This window comes from Pteropus medius, unplaced genomic scaffold (genome assembly GCF_902729225.1).
Source record: "Pteropus medius unplaced genomic scaffold, Ma_sr-lr_union100, whole genome shotgun sequence".
NCBI lineage: Eukaryota > Metazoa > Chordata > Mammalia > Chiroptera > Pteropodidae > Pteropus > Pteropus medius.
The window spans coordinates 1070413-1089063 of NW_024347732.1; the positions used below are offsets into that span (position 1 = coordinate 1070413).

Sequence of the window (18651 nt, forward strand, 5' to 3'; positions counted from 1 at the left end):
AGATTTGCCTAGAAACAAGATCTCATCTTTGCCCTTTGTTGATATTACTACGTAAGCTTGTTATCATGTGAATATCTGGTTATTGTTTTATAAATGTTCATCTTTCAGAAGTCCATTATTTTTTCTTTCTCAACAGTTGACTTTATACTAGCCACACTCATTATCATCATGTGGCAGTACTGCTCTTCCTATGCCTTTGCTGCTTTAAAAATTAATGCACTGTTATTTTCTGAATACTGCATAAGCTTCTTATGAGTACATTATGCTATCAAGCAAGCACATGCAGAAAAGCTTCCTAAATTGTTATTCTTTCAATAAAAATACAACTGGTTCTGCTTCAAAGGCACATCTTTTCACCTGCAAATGGACTTGCTTCTACACTTATTCCTCAATTCACTGTCTTTTATTTGTGTCTGGAAATCTTTAATTGCTTTTAATTAGAAAAAAGTAAATTCAGTTCTTTAATCTCACAAATACATTCAATCATAATTCCGTCTGGGATGTCTACCAAATTCTATTCACTGTCTGATCTCTATAACAAAGATATATAATTTATTGTCCATTTATATAGACCACAAAATTAAGATAGAATAGAAAAGCAAAGAGATAAGAGTCAAGATATTTGAAAAATTTGCAATCTAAATGTAATTGTGAAAAGGAATTATTGGAAGAGTTATTTACAGCATGCCAAAATACTGACATAATGAAAACTTTTTAATAAACAGTAAAGATTTTTATATTTCCTTCAACACTTTTAGAATAATTTCTCATTAACTGCTCCAAATCCCTCCTTGCTTCCTCAGAAAGCAAAACACTATTTGGAATCTTACTTTTCTAATATTACCAATATTACATATAAAAGGGCAATACAACTTGGCATATAAAGCCATTTTCCAAATACCATATGAACACAATTTTTAGTTATTACATTAAAAACTACAGATATTGTAGAAAACTCATTACAAAAGCAAGGGTCAAGTCTTTCTTATGGAACCCTATAGCAAACTCAGCAGTTATGTCAATAAACAAATGCTCTGCTTTTTGATAGCTGTAAGATGGCATAGTCACAGGCAAAATGAAAATGTTAAGTTGATAAAAAATAAAACAAAATTATTACAAAACCAAAAACACTATAAAAAATATAGATCTAGTGGATTATCACCAGCATAGTACACCTTTCTATTTAGCCAGACATACAAAATGATGCCACATATTTCCTTAAAAAAAAAAGGATGGTATCTATAGAAGTAAAGTTTGCAAAAAGTATTTTTCTCAAAATTATTTAGAAATATCTGGGCAGATGAGAAGAAGGTGGTACATCAATCCTTAGAATGAAATCTCGTGCAAACTTTTTAAAATTATGTTATAGAAGTAACTCGAACCAATGATAATTTTTCAATGCTTGGACCTTAATCATATGTTGCAAAGAATACACCATCATTTAACACCACACAAAGTACTAAGAAACAAGTATTGTGATTTGGGTTACTACAAAGAGAAACCAACAAGTTGTCATGAGATATAAATTAATTTCCCAGGAAATCATATTAAATATGCTAACAAGCAACAATGTATGTATGAAGGGAAATGCTAAATAGAAAATATTATAAAGTATGTCAATTGTTAGTTTGCACTTAGCCAAAAAAGAAAAAAATTCAACAAACATTTTTTTTCTTTAAGTAATTGCTACATGCAACGTGCCCGTGAGGTTTCAGAGATAAAACCAAAGGTAAACAACAAAAAGTATCATAGAGTTGATGAAATACAAACTTCATCAACGTTAAACAACAGCATATTTCAATAAGTTTTCAAGTTGGTTAGAGATACTGTTTATTATTTTAAGAGAAATGATAGAACATTTAAGACTAATATAAAGAGTAGTTTAAGCAAAGGGTATATGTAATTTAAATAAGAATTAGGGAGATTGTTTTATTAATTATTTTAACTAATATTTATTAAATACCTTCTATCATTAAGGATAATCATTAGGTATGCAAAACTAAAATTAGAGCTTTTGCCTGAAAGAATGCTTAAATCCCAGTAGGTGTACACACACACACACACACACACACACACACACACACACACACTTATATGTGTATATATTTATATTATACATATTAAGTACATGTATATATATTTTAATACATGTCTATATATGTGTATACATTCTTTAAATGTATATATTTACATATTTATACATTTATATATTTTATTCATATGTATTTATTTATATACATATATTTAAAACAAGGTAAAAAGAAAGTGGTACATGCAATCGGTTTAATAAAATGTTCAAAAGACTTCCAGTTCTGAAATCATGGTAGATTGAGCTGAGGTGCACCCTTCCCTTATATAAGTATATAGAAACAGTAGGGAAAAAAAACCCATTCTGTAAAGCTATAAAAATTAATTGTGTACATATTTATAGACACACACATACATACATGCATTTATGATAGAAGGAAATGTTCAAATCCCAGAAACAAACAAACGAACAAAAACTTCAAATCAAGACAGCTACTTGCAGCTGATATTCTGATAGCCCTAGGTGTGGAGGTCATGAGTGGTGTATTTGTGCCTGGTTTTAGATGTCAAGAGGGCTGCACATTGACTTTTAAGGTCCATACATGTACAGTGCCACTGTGAGAAAGGAGCCGAAACTAAGATATATGGATAAAGTTAAGGTAATCAGAGGACTGACCAAGCCATACAAAAAAGACAGAAAAATAATCTGTGCTTGTTTGGAAAAATAGCAATGAATCTTCCTGCTTCGTCTAAGCTTTGGGTATGGAGAAACGAGTTGTCTCCTATGAGAAATACAAATCTTAAGCTTTTTAGACCCAAGCCAACATGAGATCCAAATTGCAAGAATATTAGGCCAAGAAATAAATGCAGAATAATGGTCTAAAATCTACAATATCCCTATTGTCAGTAAGTAAACAGGACATTGTTCTGTAAGAATAATTCACAACTCGGACTGCTGGAACTCTCATAAAGGGAAAAAACAGTAACAAAAACAGGTTGAATACAGAATTATAAAACATAAAGGGATTGAAAAAAGGAAAAGAAGAAGACAATAGCATGAGGTAGAATAAGCCAATACAACAAATAGGAAAGTTGTTACCACAAGAAGTAATAGTGGAAAAATCTGAAGGAATATATAAAATTGATATTTAAAATAATAATAGAAGAAAAAAACAAAGAAATAGAATAAAAAATAATTCTAAATGATCAAATAGACCTTTTACGCCTGACAAAAAAGGTCAATGAAATTATATATCCATTGGTGCAAATTAGAAATAGCAATAAGTAAATGAGAGAGAGATACAGATAGAGAGAGAAAGAGAGAGAGAATCAGTGAACTCTAATCAAAGAGAAGATAGGTCTGAGAGATAACAAACCCAGAATAGGACAGAGATATAAAAATAGAAAAAATAGAAAAATGATCTTCAGAGATATGGATATTGCAATATGAAGACTTAATTTATACATAAAATAATTCCAAAAGGAGAGAAAAGAGACAGTCATTACTAAAGAAAAATAAATTAGATCCTGAAGTCCTCCCAGAACTTAAGACAAGAATCCTTAGGATGAAGAAGCATATCATATCACAAGCCTTTGTTTTTCTTTTTATTAAACAAACATATGCATTAAATTTGAGATGAAAAGCATTAAAGAAGACATCTTAAAAACAGGAGAGCAAAATATAACTAAAAGAAATGACAACATTTCTCATCAAAAATGTTAGAACTGGTAATGAATAGAACACTATTTTCAAAATTCTGAGTAGATGTAAATGTCAACTAGAATTATATACCCAGCTAAACTATAAATCAAGTATGAGTACAATCTAACAATACTGTCTTGTAAGCAAACACTGAGAATTTTGCTGCTAATAGATACTTGCATGAAGGCAAAGGATCAGAAACTTCAAGAGAAGGAAGATGTGAAATACAAAATATATTGGTTAGTAAAGACAGCAAACATAAAGTTAGATTTAAGTAATTATTGGTAATTAATAACAAAAATAAAATTGTAGTTATTGTTCTGTTAAAAACAGGAGAAAAATGAAGTAATGAAAACATGAACAGCAGGAATGACTAATCAGATATAAAGATTTAAAAATCTTTATAATGTTTATGATAAAGATATTAATACACTCAGAATTCATTAAGTCAAATATGACAGATAAAATATGAGAAAATTAAAAGAGAGAGAGAAATTGAATATAAAACTTTAAAAATTTTCAGAAAAGAAGTTTAGTGTAAACATTAGCAAGGAAAAACTACCACAAAAAAAAGAAACACAAAAGAAAATGTGGAAAGCTATCTATTTTGTTCATTCACAATAAATAATATAAAATTATATTTTCTTTCTTAAAAACAAAGAATTGTAGACTAAGTCTATAACCTAAAATGGTGTTAAGGTCTAGATAATAGTAAGGAGCTAGATAGAAAAAAATACTAGAATACTAAACAAAAGAAAGATATTTGCCTATATTACTATAAGGCCAAAAGGACTGTAAGAAAAAACTTAATAACATTTTATAAATAAGGAGGTTATTATTTAATATGAAAAGGGGAATTATCACAAATATATACCAATTTAGAAATGATACGCAACAAAAATATAGCCTCTAAATATATAAAGCAAAAACTGAAAAGAATACTTTGACAGCTCCATAGTCTTCATAGTCTTAGAATATTTTAATTCTCTTTTCTCATAGAATGACAATTCAAACATTCATGTAAAATACAAAACAAATTTGAATATCACAATTAACATAAGCAGTATTGCATCCCAATGTTAAAGAATAGCTATTTCTTTCAAAGATAGAGAGATATTAACAAAATTGACCACCTACCTACTAAGCAATAGAGGAAGCTTTAATATCAAAAACTGACATACTGAAAGTATTCTCTGAACAAAAACAGATTAAAAATCAATTTAAAATACATATATATCTATATTATATATCTACTTATATATATGTATTTAATTATATATAACATATATAATTCAGTAATTCAAGAAAGCTCTAAATACGATGCCAATGATATAATGAAGAAAATAAATCCATTAAATAAATACATTAGTAAAAAAGTTTTGAAAAATAAATAGCAAAACATTAAACTTAAATTATTACCGAAAAAGATAAAGAATCACAAAAGATAGAGTAGAATTTATAGAAAAAAGAAAACAATAGAATCTAGAGTAACAAAAGCTAATGCTTATTACATCTAAATTAGACATGTCACTTAATATTAGTAAAGAAAAGAGATATACTACAATTAATATCAATTAAAAATGGAAATTACAGTAGATATTTTTTAAATATTTACATTATTTTAATAGAAGTAAAATTTAGATTGACTTCTCAGCAGCAAAAATAAAAGTCAAAATGCAGTGGAATGATATTTTCATGTGTCAAAAGAACACAAAAAGAAATAAAAATAAAGCCAGAGAAAATGTATTTCAAAAATGGTATGCCAATATTATAAAAGAAACTGAGAATTTGTCACAAGCAGGCACACATTCTAGGAAATTCTGAAAAAATGTCCACCAAGCACCAAGAAAATGATTTCAAGGATCATAGGTCTGGGACATAAAAGAGACTTAAAAAAAGAAAGTGGTAAATATGTGTACAACCGTATATTAATTTTGACTGAATAAGCTATAATAATGTCTAAGAAATGTAATAAATATATAGAGAATTAAGAAATGTAAAAATTATATTTTTGTCTTTGTATTTCTAAATTGAGAGTGGAGCTATCTGAGACTCTCATGATAGATATAGTGCTATTACACTGTCAATTTCATGAACTCAGATCTTGTGACTTAATTATCTTTGCATCTGCCATCACCTAAAATAGTCTTTGGCCCAGGGACGTAGGGCTTCTGTGGTCAATTTCTTGGACTCATGTCCTGGCTCTAACTCTTACCAATTATAGAACCTTGGGGAAATTCTTTAACCAATTGTGCTGAGTTTTCCTGATCTGTAATGATAAAGATAATAATAGTTCCTATATCACAGTACTGCTGTGAGGATAAAACAAGATGTGCCCAGCACAAGATGCCTAATAATCGTTAGTTAATTCTTTTACATAAGAAAATACAGCTTTACCAGGTAATTAATTGTATTTTTACATAACTCACCTGCACATATAAATATTATTTGACCTGATATATTTAATAACATCTATTTATAAACTCTCTTAACTATGTTAAAAGTTTTTAAAATTCTCTTATTTTCCAACTTTGAAATCATTTACTTCTAGAAGAATGCATGTAATATTAGCTGATCTTGTAAAACCTATTTTAAAAAAATTATTTCTGAAGAAATGAGAAGGCCCAAGTCAATTTATTTTCCTTTGTAGTCAGCAATATTTCCAAATGTTGTTTTTCTTACTTTTATGCCTTGAAAATGAGGTTTTCATCTCAGTTCACTAAACATTTCAAGATCATGCTGCAATAATTAAAACTATGAAGATCTATAACTTAAAGGTGCTTCCAGTCAGTGTCAACTCATCTGATGAGCAAAGAATATTGTAAAAAAGGCTTTTATGAAAGCCATTAATCACTATCGTTTAGTGCAAAATTGAAAATGCAAAACTTTTAGCAAAGATAAATATCAAACAATGACATTAAAATCATCATTCAAAAAATGGCACTGGTTTTGCCAAATACAATTACTGACTGACCATGTGATATTTACATAATGAGATTTAGTAAAAAGGAAACATTATATATATATATATATATAATGCCACTATTCTTTGTGAAATTGTTTTAGCAATCTAAATTAGCTATTAATAACTTTAATATTCACAAAAACACTAGATACTCAGTCCATTGCTATTTGTACTCAGATTTTATCTGGTATATTCCTTCTTTTATTCCTTTGTCACATTTTAGACCATATCTGGAAAACACCTGCATAGGATTCCATTTAAAAGAAATGGTATCAGTGATAGAAGTGTAAGTTCAGGTTTACGGTACCTTCTAATTCTTAAAAAGAGTAAACAAAAGTATACACTCACTATTTCACTTTTAGTATATTTGCTTTGATCATGAGTATTGTATTTGCAAAGTACACACAGTATAACTTATATCCATGCAACACTTATAAATTGCTCTAATACTTCTTGTGAATTTCATAAGAACCCCGTGAGACAGGTAGATCATGTGCCTCCTTACATTTTCAAGAGGAAGTAAAACAGGAAAGAGAACTCTGTATAGGAACATAATGCATATCACGGCACCCTCAGAACAATTTAATATAAGAATAAATCTGAGCCTTCACAATTATACTGCTTTCTCTGTCTAATTCTTCCTTAGCTCTAATTAATATGAATAGAACTAAATAAAAGAAAAGATCTGTCATGTTTACAGAACAAAGACTTTAGAGTTTTAATATGCCTAGTCTCAAAATTGGTTATTAGATAAAATTTAATTTCAGTAAAAATCTTAGCAGTCTTTTTATAGGAAAAAAAAAAAAAAACTAACTCATATATAGTGATAGAAATCAGAACAGTGGTTACATGCCCGGGGTTGGGTAGAAACTAATTTGAAGCAGATACAAAGAAGTATCTGAGAAGATGGAAATGTTCTATATTTTGAGTGGCATAAGTGGTTACATGGTTAGTATACTTGTCAAAATTCTAAGGATTGTATATTTAAGAGTTAGATTGTGGATTGATCCACAATATGGTTATTCTTCATTTATGTGGTTAGCACATCCCATTTGATCAGAGACTTCAGTCTGGTAACTCAGTCCTTCTGTTTAAATATATAAATAACAAAATAACTCACACTATTTATTCATAAGCCATCCCATAAGTGAAAAAATAAAGGATATACAAAAGAAACCAAACATCGTAAACCCTCCCTCAAGGAATGAATCCAGTAAGAAATACTGCTTTTTAATTTGCATTTATTGGACTACCAGTTAGATAAATAACAAGTGAATTAGATCTTTACATAAGACTCTTTAATTTCATTTTTATTGTAATAATTGTTTTTGTTTTATTTTCCTCTTTGTATCTTTTTTCCCATTTTACTATTGGGTTTCCAGACTACTTTATTTATTTCTAGGGATTTATTTTTTTACATATAAATTACAATTGGTTATATGCATTTTCAATATTTTTTAACTTTGCATCTTTTTGTTTTGCAGAAATATATTTTCCTTTATGGAGTGTGCCTTATGTATCATATTTATGAAATAGGTATATATTCTTTTGATATCAATCATTTCTACTTATTTTCTGACTTTTATTGTAACATCTTTGTTTATCATTCTTTTTATAAGGAGTTTTTTTTTTTTTTTTTTTTTTTAATTTCCAAAGGAGTGGAAACAGGTAGGAATGGTGAGAAGGAACATGTAAAAAACAAGAGTGGAAGTGAGAAAGGAGAAGTTACCTTTTTCGCTTCTGATTTCTATTTTATTACACTTTGTACAAAGTTGTGGTTGTAGGATATTGATTCTTTAAAATTGGGGGACTTGGTGTGTGACTTGGTGTGGATAAGTTTTTGTAAATACTACATACATTCTTGAAAAGAATGGGTAGACAATCCTGCATCTAGAGCATAGTCTAAAACAGACAAGCTTCCTGTTATCTTTCTGTGCTGATGAGCGGACTTTCCTCCAGTCCACCATTTTATTAAGGTAAAATTTTAATGAAGAATTTTAGGGTTATCAAATTTTCATTAATAGACAATAGAATTAAAAGTTTTTTACATGGATAAAATATGTAATGGATTATAATATTAAAATACTGACTAAAAACATCTAGCCTTAAGAATAAAAATATTTTTTGCTTCTATTAAATTAATAAAAATTATAAGAGCTTTGAAAATCACAAGTACACATAATGTATTTCTCCACTGGTAGGCAAGTCTGCACTTATTTTTTACTCCTTAAAAACTCTATATACAGTCTTTCATTATTTATATTCTGTTTATGACATGTATTAAGGAAAAGTTACTTTCTTAATACCACACTTAATTGCTTTTTCTCTTTATCTTAATTTGCAGGAAAGTATCAAAGGGAATTCACTGCTTACCAATTTGCTTTCTGTACTGATCAACAGGAAGTTTTATAGTAGAGGCATCTTTTCTACCCATCTTTGATCTCCAAAATGCCCTCTGCAAAGAAAGAAAATTATGATGAAGTCCTAAATAATCAAAAGGAGTATCTACAAACATCAGGAATAATTATTTCATAGAATTCATTTTTAAAGCAATGGATAAAAATGCCTTTGACATTCCCATTAGATACCAGTAAAGAATACAAAATTCTTTCAAATAAATTATCAAGGGTACAATTGCTGGTAATTAAATTTCCCAATCATTTGATCTTGGTAATATTTTATTAAGTACTATCAATACTCTGTCAAACCACACTGTTAGAGAGCATTATCTGAAAATGTGAAAATCATGTACTATTTATTCAGATGTTTGGGGCTGTATGCATACTTTTAATAGTATGTTTCTTCCAATTACCTACTATGCCATACAATAAGGCTAAAGTTTGAATCTCAGGTATTTTTAATTTTGTTTTAAAAAACATGACACAGGTAATAAAAGTGCAGGAATCTGAGTTCTAGTTCTGCCTCTTTTTGTACACAGTATAAACTACTACAATTTACTAATATTCTCATACTTACTACATACATTATATGTACTTTTTTATTTAATAGACATCTTTCAAATCCTGTAATTCTTATTGAGTTTAAATATTGTGGCAGAGACAACCTACTCATCAAAATCCATATTCTCCTTTTCTTCCTGCATAGTGTTATACTGTATTTCTTAGCTTCAGTTCAAATATGTAATTGAATTTTTGTCAAGAAAGTGCGGATGGAAGAGATGTGTATCACTTGCAGACCTGAGCATTAAAAATCTCTCTTGTTAAATCCTGCTTTCTCTTTACCTTTCTAATTGGCTAGAATGGAAATGATCCCTAGAGAAACCCTAGGGGTACCTTTGTAGGAACACAGAACCTTGGTCAGCCTGGGCTGGAGGAGGGTACTCTCTCTAACTTGTATACCATCTACGTATTCTATTTAAAAAGGAATGAACTTTTTTATGATTGAGTCATTATACATTTGTGGGGTGTATTTATTACAAACCTACGTGTTCCCCAGATTGGTGCCTAGAAGTTGTTTCTCATTGCTTCTAGAACAAGATAATGATGAGGTCAGACAAGAAATGAGAGCAGTGTTTAAGCAAAAATATAAGGGAATACAGAACTCAATAATTTGGAGACAACGAGATTGGAAAAATCAAATTCTAAAAGCCAAATAGTAGGAAATAAAAGTGAAAAAGGTGTTGAAGAACAAAGGTCCATTAAGACTTTTTAGTTTAAAAAAAAGAGAGAGAGAGAGAAAGAGAGACAAAGAACACATTAAGAGATGTTCCTCTCTCTTCTGATCCTATTGTTTCAGATCACCTGAGGAAATACATTAAAAAGAAACATGTTTTATATTTTTGTTCCTATTTTTTTCTTCTTTTTAGTGATGGGTAATCCCTAATTGCAATGTTGAAAATTTAAATTTTATTTTTGTCTTTGAAATTGTCATATTCTATTCTTTAAGCAAAATTACATTCTACCAAATGTTGAAACAAAAGTGCCTAGAGAACACACATGTACAAGTGATTCACATTTTATTAGCTGCAACAAACACAAGAAGGTAAAAAACTTTTACTTTCCTAATAAAAACATTAAGGCTATTTTAAATGAACTAAAGAGATATCCATTCATGTGTAAGGTGCAAACTGTCAATGCCTCAGACATCTAGAACCTCTAAAATGTTCTGACTTTTCTTTGTTCTTCAAAGCCTTGCAAGTAATCACCACTTATTTTTATTGTTTTGATAGTTAGCAAACTCCCAAGAAATCCAGGGAGACATTAGCACATACAGCTTCAATTTCTAATAAGACAGCTATTTGCATACAAGATTAGCCACAATTTAAAATGTATTGTGATAGACGTGGAAAGGGAATAACAGATTTATATTAGCATGTACAATATCAAGACTGTTTTCACAATTTAATTCCTTGGAGAGTACATCTCATCACCTTCTTTTATAAAGAACACTACATTCTCTGAGGAGCTAACTTGCTCTGAGATCTAGCTAAACTAAAATATGGATTAATAAGATAATATTTATTATTTATGAATTTTGCTGTAAGAATTTCAAATTAAATCATCAGAGAAGTTTTTAACATTCTTGAAACTTGATAACACATACTTAAGTAAGAAAATGCTAATTTTATTTAATATCTAAATAGAATATTAAAATATTTCATAATTAATTTTTTATTTAATTAAAACTTTATACTCAAGACAATATCAGAGCATTTTGTTTTTAATATCCTTTCTTAAACTATACAGCAATTTACCACATGTATTTTTAGGCATAATATATCACCTTTAAAAACAAAGAATTATAGAATTATAGTCAATCACATTTTGACCAAGTTATTTTGTTGCTCATTTATACATTTTCTATGAAATCTAGAAAGAACGAGTAAAGAAATAAAAGAAAAACCTGAAGCACATATTCCTGCTTCCAGAAAAAGCATTCAATCCAGACTGTGACATTAAAATACAAACATTAAAAAACAGGTAATTAAAAGAAAAAAAACCCACAACCCACAACTCCAGAAAAAGTAATAATCTCAGTTTTTAAGGCTAAAACATAGACCATGACTTAAGAAAATTCTTACTTAAGTATGAAGTTATAAATAGGCAGAAAAAATATTTGGTTATGGCTGGATCATGATTGAAAACCAATCATGAAAATACAACCACATGCTAGATGTTGGGAAGAATAAAGTAGTGAATAAAGAAGACACTAATCCCTGATCTTATTATGCATTCATTGTTTCCAAAGTAATGTTTTAAAAATTCATAACTGATCATGTAATTAACATACTTCATTCAAATGATGGCCTATTTCCTAGATAAAGCAAAAATCCTTAGTATAAAGAACCATTAATGACCCAGGTTTCTTATTCATTCCCTACTAATGTTCTAATGCACCAAAAATCCAGCTTTTAGTTCCATGATTTTGACAGGCTCATTCACATTTTCATGAACTTACTCATGTTCTTCAATTTACTTTAAATGTCTCTTCCATATTTTCCCACTTGTAGAATCTACATTTTAATATTTCAAGCAAGGGTACATAATTCAGATCTCTAGAGATAATTCTCCATATTTAAAATGTGAAGAAAATAGCTAATTTGAAAGACTATCAAAGTGTGGTACAGCATCCAAGTGAACTATGTTTACATAGTATATGTCATTACATATTGAGATGATTGAGATAAATCATTAAAAAGATGAATAAATTGATATTATATAAAACTGGAAAAATAAATAGTAGTCTTCCTAATGTTTTCAGGAAGCAAAGTGACCATTTCATCTTTACCTCACCAAATCTATTTCTTTGATAGCTGCAGAAAGAATATGTAAAAACTTGAATATGTGAAAAGGGGATTTCTAAATTCTGATCACTAGCAACACCGACACAAAAATTCATAAGAAAAGTAACTACAGAAGATTTATTGTGTAACCCCAAAAACTTGTGTTCCAGGAAAGTAATCATAGTCATTGCAATTCACCCTTCAGCCATATTATGAAATAAAATGAATACGGTATCAACAAATAGTGCTGGAACAACTGTATATCCTTATGGGAAAAAAACTAACAAAAAACCTGAACCCTTATTTCAGACCACACATAAAAATAAATTGAGGATAGATCATAGATCTGAAAAAAGAACTAAAACAATAAAGCTACCAGGGGGAAAAAATTGTCTTCACAAACTTGGGGTAGGCAAATATTTTTTATAGAGAGCACAGATATTATAGATCATAAAAGCAAAAAAAAAAAAAAGGATATATTGGGCTTTATTAAAATTAGTTTCTGTTCATCAAAAGATACCAGTAAGTAAATAAATAGATGAGTTGTAGACAGGAAGTAAACATTCATAATACCTGTATCTGACAAAAGAACTTGCATTCAGAATGTATGAAGAACTCAATAAGACACAAAACCCAATAAAAATGAGTCAAAGACTTGAAGAGAAACTTCACCAAAGGAGATATACAAATGGCAAAGAAGCACATGAAAAGTTCTCAATACCATTAGTAATCAGCAAAATGCAAATTAAAATTAGAATTGAGATATCACTACCTACTAGAATGATTCAAATGAAGATTTACTATATGAAATATCAGGTGGATGGGGAGCAACTGAAACTCTCAAACATTGTTGAAGGGAATGTGAAATCATACGACCACTTTGGAAAATTGTTTGGCAATTTCTTACAAAGTTAACTACCAGCAATTCCACGCCTAGGTATTTATCTAAGAGAGATAAATATGAATGCCCATTTGTGGGGGGGGGGGAAGCTTTGTACAGGATATTCATAACATCTTTATTAATAACAGCCAAAAATTGGAAATAGCTCCAATACTGATCAACAGAAGAATTGATAAACTGTGATTTATTCACACAGCATAATATACTACCCAGCAAAGAAACCAATAATATTTAACAATGGAGATAAATCTCAAAAATACTACTCTGAGTGAAAGAAGCAATGACTCATTCAGACCTAAGCCGAATGGACGTTCTTCAGTTTTATGGGTCCTTATAATGTTATTTAACAATGATAATCCCCACTCTTTCTCTAACATGCACATTGAAACACTTATTCCCTATGGGCTAAGGAATAAATAAGAGGTGAGAAAGCAAAGGTGAAAAGTAAAGACAAATGAATTACAAAATAAATAAAAAGAAAAGAAAGGAGGGGGACAGGATAATATGTAAAGAACTGAGGTTGACAGAATTATTTTTTTAATGCTTTGTTTTGTTTTACTTTTGAGGGCTTGTTTTTGAATATAGATGGAAATTTGAGTCAGCCAAAATAAGTGGAAGGAGCCAGTGGAAAGTGAGGGGGTGAAGATACCAGAAAAAAAGTAGAACATGATTGAGGTTTCCAAATAGGTAGGAAGAAAGAGAATTCAGTATAGATCTAAGAGAATAATCATAGCAGACTACCTCTTGCACTTTGACAGGAAAGAGAAAAATTGGATGGGTGAAAATAAAAGTAAGATTTGAGGTTTGGTAGCCCAAAGTAGATGGAGCTCTATCTGGTACTTCTACTTTCACTATGAAGTAGAAAGCAAGATTATTTCCTAAAAGTGAAATGGAAGGTGGAAAGTTTGGAGATTTGAGTACAGAGGCTGGAATTTATACTGTGGAGTAATGGTAAGAGTTGTCTAGGGAAAACAGGATTAATGGGAAACACTAAGAGACCAAATTAATCTGGTAACCATGATAGCAGAAAACTTCATGACTGCAAATAGCATATTTCTTTTTGACTGCTCAGCACTTATTGCTGGCACAGGGAAGGGGTAGACAGCTGAATTAAACAAATTTTACGTTTTCCCAGACAGGCATGACAGGGCAGTAGGGCAAAGACATTTAGGATACTATAAAAAGTGGGTGAAGTGATGTACCAGAGTCTAAAGCTAGAGAAGGAAGTGAAGAGAGCAAAGGGTTTAGAGTTAAGTCAAAAGTAGATCAATTTTTCAATTTAAAGATTGGGATGAGGTCAAATAACCAAAGTATTGAGAGTACTAGAGAAAAACATAGAAAATGTGAGGAATTGATGTTATTATAGAGATGAAACAGATTATGATTCAAGGTGACCAGTGATAAAATCTATGGCAGATAAGTTAAGGAAATAAGAGACCAGGATAATAAGTGTATCATACATGTGAATAGTAAAGGCATGCAGGATGGTGGTGGGATTTGGCCTAGGGAAAAAAGAAAGACTATAAGTTAGAAAAACTAAGGAGTGACCTGAATGTCCACAGATAACTGTAAAAAGAGGTAGAATGCAGTAGAATGCACTATAGCCAAATAGAATAAACCACAAAGGAACGGGAATATTTTTTGTTTATTTGTTTGTTCATTTCATTTGTCTTTTTTATTTTTATATGTATGGGAAAGTAAATTATCTGAAGGTGGCAATATAGAAATAAAAATAAAAAATAACAGCCTCTTGATTCACAGGTGTGTGGAGAGTGAACAGTTTCCACTTAAGATGGCTTTAGGGAAATGGTATGTCTGAGAGAATCAGATTTCAATGTCAAGAGGTAAAAGTAATAATCACTGAAGTGCTTGAGGATGGATGGGGTTCAAGAGGGGTACACACACACACACACACACACACACACACACACACACACACACACACACACATGGAGGAAGGAAAAATCAAGAGATTGCTCCATGAAAAAAGTAATAAATAAATTTAAAAAACACAGAATAATATGGGCACAAGGGTTGAGGGGAAGACAAATGGCCAAATGGGTCATCTTGGACAGTGAATAAAGGTAACAGGAATGTGTAATATCTTGAACTAGCTTATCTCAAAAGTACAAAGTACTAAGTCCTGCATTGAGTATTCAGACCTCTCAGGATTCAGCTGTGGCCTGGGTAAAATGGGGAAATCCTAGTCCCTCTGGAAAGGGCGAGCTGGCTGGAAACCAGAATCTCAGAGGGAAAACTCAGGCCTCAAGAGTATAGTTAGGCACACCGATTCACCAGGAGTGACTAGAAGCTCTAGATCAGCATTTGTCAAAATGTGATCCATCTATCGCCAGCATCAGAATTGTATGGGATGCTTTTTAAAATGTACATTCCTGGGCCCCATCACAGTCCTACTGAATCAGAATTTCAAGGGCTATGATTCATGAATTTCCAGTTTTTTATGTTTTTTTTTGGGGGGGGGCATTAATGTTTGAGAACCACTACTTTTTAAAAAACACTCATAGGTAATTCTGTGTGCTAGCATTTGAGAAATACTGCTGGAAGTAGATGCGAGGCCTGAGCAGGGACTATGAGATCTTTTGGTGGAAGCTGAATGGGTCAGTATGACTAAATTGTGGAAGTTTTCATTGATCATCTGAAACTTTATACTTTTTCTGAAATCAATAGGAAACTATAAAAAGGCATTGTGTAGTGAGGTAACCAAATCAGATACCTTTTAATAAGATTAGAAAGACTGAGAGATTTGAAGATAATCAATAAGCATGAAAAAAAAAAATCTAGTTACGTTCCAAAGGCAAACTATTGAGGGAGCAATGCAGCGAGTGGAAAGGAAATGATATCTGGTATTTAACTTTTTAGAATTTAGGAACAGCCAGATAGGGGATATGAGGCACAGGAAAAGCTGAAAATAACTATGCTTTTAAAAGTGTGTAATAATTAAAATACCAATTCCCAGGCCTCACTCTTCAGAGATACCCAGTCAGTAAGATTGGGCAGGAGCCAATGAAGCTGCATTTTAAACAAGCACCAACTCCCTGCCAGGGTTTTCAAACTCAGTTGTTTCATGGACCACATTTCGCAAAATACTGGGTTAGACAGACACTAATGTCATTAACAGAAATAGGTAATATAGAGAAAGAAGTAGGTATGCGGTAGGTGCTGAGGGTAGAAGAATATCATAATCTCTATTATAAAATGTTTATAATTGCTATAAGAAAAGAATGCACTCATTTTTCCTGAAACCTAATAGAATTTGTTGATTCAAACATAATTCCCTGCTCCCACAAAAAATACCCACAAATATTTTACTTACTTTTATTTAATGCCTTTCCCTTCAGCTTTAATAAAGTATAATAGACAATTAGTTGTTCATATTTACATTGTACAGTTCAATTTTTTTCAAATATAGTTGACATACAATAATATATTAGTTTTCAGTTGCACAGCATAGTGATTAGATCTATATAATTCATGAAGTGGTCACCCCACTAAATCAGGTACCCCTCTTCTACCTTACATGTTTTTTACAGCATTGTCGACTGTTTTCCTTATGCTACACTTTACATTTCTATGATTATTTTGTATCTATCCATTTGTACTTCTTGATACCTTTGCCCTTTTTCATCACCCCCATCAACCCAACCTCTCATCTAGTAGCCATCAAAATATTCTCCGTATGAGTTTGTTTCCCCTTTTGTTGTTGTTATTTTGTTCTTTACATTCCACGTGTAAGTGAAATCATGTGATATTCATCTTACTCTATCCAACCTATTTCATTCAGTGCAATATCCCCTAGATCCATCAAGGCAATATCTTTTTCCATCCCTTTCCTTTTAGTCTGCGTGTGTCTTTTAATCTGAAGTGAGTCTCTTGTAGGCAGAATATGTAAGGGTCTTGTTTTCTTATCCATTAAGCCACTCTATCTTTTGGTTGGAGCACTTAATTCTTTTCCATTTGAGGTACTTGTTGATAGGAATGTAGTTATTAGCATTCTTTATTCTTGTTTTTGATACTTTTTTTTTCCCCCCCTTAAAGAAGTCCCTCCAACATTTCCTGTAATCTGGCATGGTATTGATGAATTCCTTTAACTTATTTTTATCTGAGAAGCTCTTTATTTGTCCTTCGACTCTAAATGATAGCATTGCTGGATAAAGTATTCTTGTTTGTAGATCCCTGGTTTTCAAAACTTTGAATATTTTGTGCCAAATCCTTCCATCCTATAAAAGGTTCTTTAGAGAAATCAGCTGCCAGTCTTATGATAGCTCCCTGGTAGGTAACTAACTGCTTTTCTCTTGCTGTTGTTAAGATTCTCTCTTTGTATTTAACCTTTGGCATTTTAATTATGATGTGTCTTGGTGTGGGCATTTTAGGGTTCCTCTTTTTGGGGACTCTGTGAGCTTCCTGGAATTGTGTGTCTATTTCCTTTACCAGGTTATGGAAGTTTTCCATCATTATTTCTTCAAATAGCTTTTCGACTTCTTGTTCTTTCTCTTCTCCTTGGGGTACCCCTATGGCACGGATGTTTTTACATTTAATTTTGTCCTATAGGCTCCTGAACTTATTATTATAGTCTTTGCTTTTTTTTCTTGTCATTCTGATTGGGTCTCCTTGGCTTCCCCATCCTTTTCTTCACCTACAGTGTTGATTCTCTCTAATATATTCTTCATCTCAGATAATGCAGTCTTCATTTCTGACTGGTTCTCTTTTATAATTTCCATTTCCATTTTTTTTGTTTTTTATCTCTTTGTTAAAGTTCTCACTGAGTTTGTCTACACTTCTCCTAAGTTCACTGAGCATCTTTATAACCAGTGTTTAGAACTCTGTATCTGTGAGATTGCTTGAATACATTTTTCCTTGATGTCTGTTCTGTTCTTTCATATGGTTTTGGCTTCATCTTCCCATTTTGGTTGCCTTTCTGTGTCTGCTTCTATGTACTAAGCAAAGCTCCTAAATCCCCTGGTCTTATTAGTGTGGCTTAGTGTAGTAGGTGTCCAGTAGCATAGTTTTGAGAGGGGCTCAGCAGCAGGCCAAGTTTAGCTTCAGCTTGTGTCCCTCTGGGGCCACCTGTTAAGAATCAGCAAGCAATTCACAGATGCTATGCTTATTGTTGCCTCAAGAGGCAATGCCAGAAACCAAGATCAGCTGCCACCAACGTGAGTCTTGGCAAGTGGCACAGGACTCACTGAGGACACTACTGAATGTTGCTTGGGTGGGGTCGTGAGTTGAGGGAAGCAGAGTTTCAAGGAATCCTCTGGGCGGAGTGACCTCTAATATCCAGTATGATGATGTCT

General features: G+C 31.3%; 1 protein-coding gene across 6 annotated transcripts in view; it reads right to left on the reverse strand.

Moving 5' to 3' along the window:
* TRIQK (triple QxxK/R motif containing) overlaps positions 1-18651 on the reverse strand; it is a 102310-nt gene that overhangs the window by 26920 nt on the left and 56739 nt on the right. For all 6 annotated transcript variants that reach the window (XM_039877108.1, XM_039877104.1, XM_039877106.1 and 3 more), the window contains one exon: positions 9069-9150. In XM_039877108.1, coding sequence (XP_039733042.1) covers positions 9069-9129 — 61 coding nt within the window. In that variant the 5' untranslated portion in view covers positions 9130-9150. The remainder of the gene's footprint in view (positions 1-9068; positions 9151-18651) is intronic.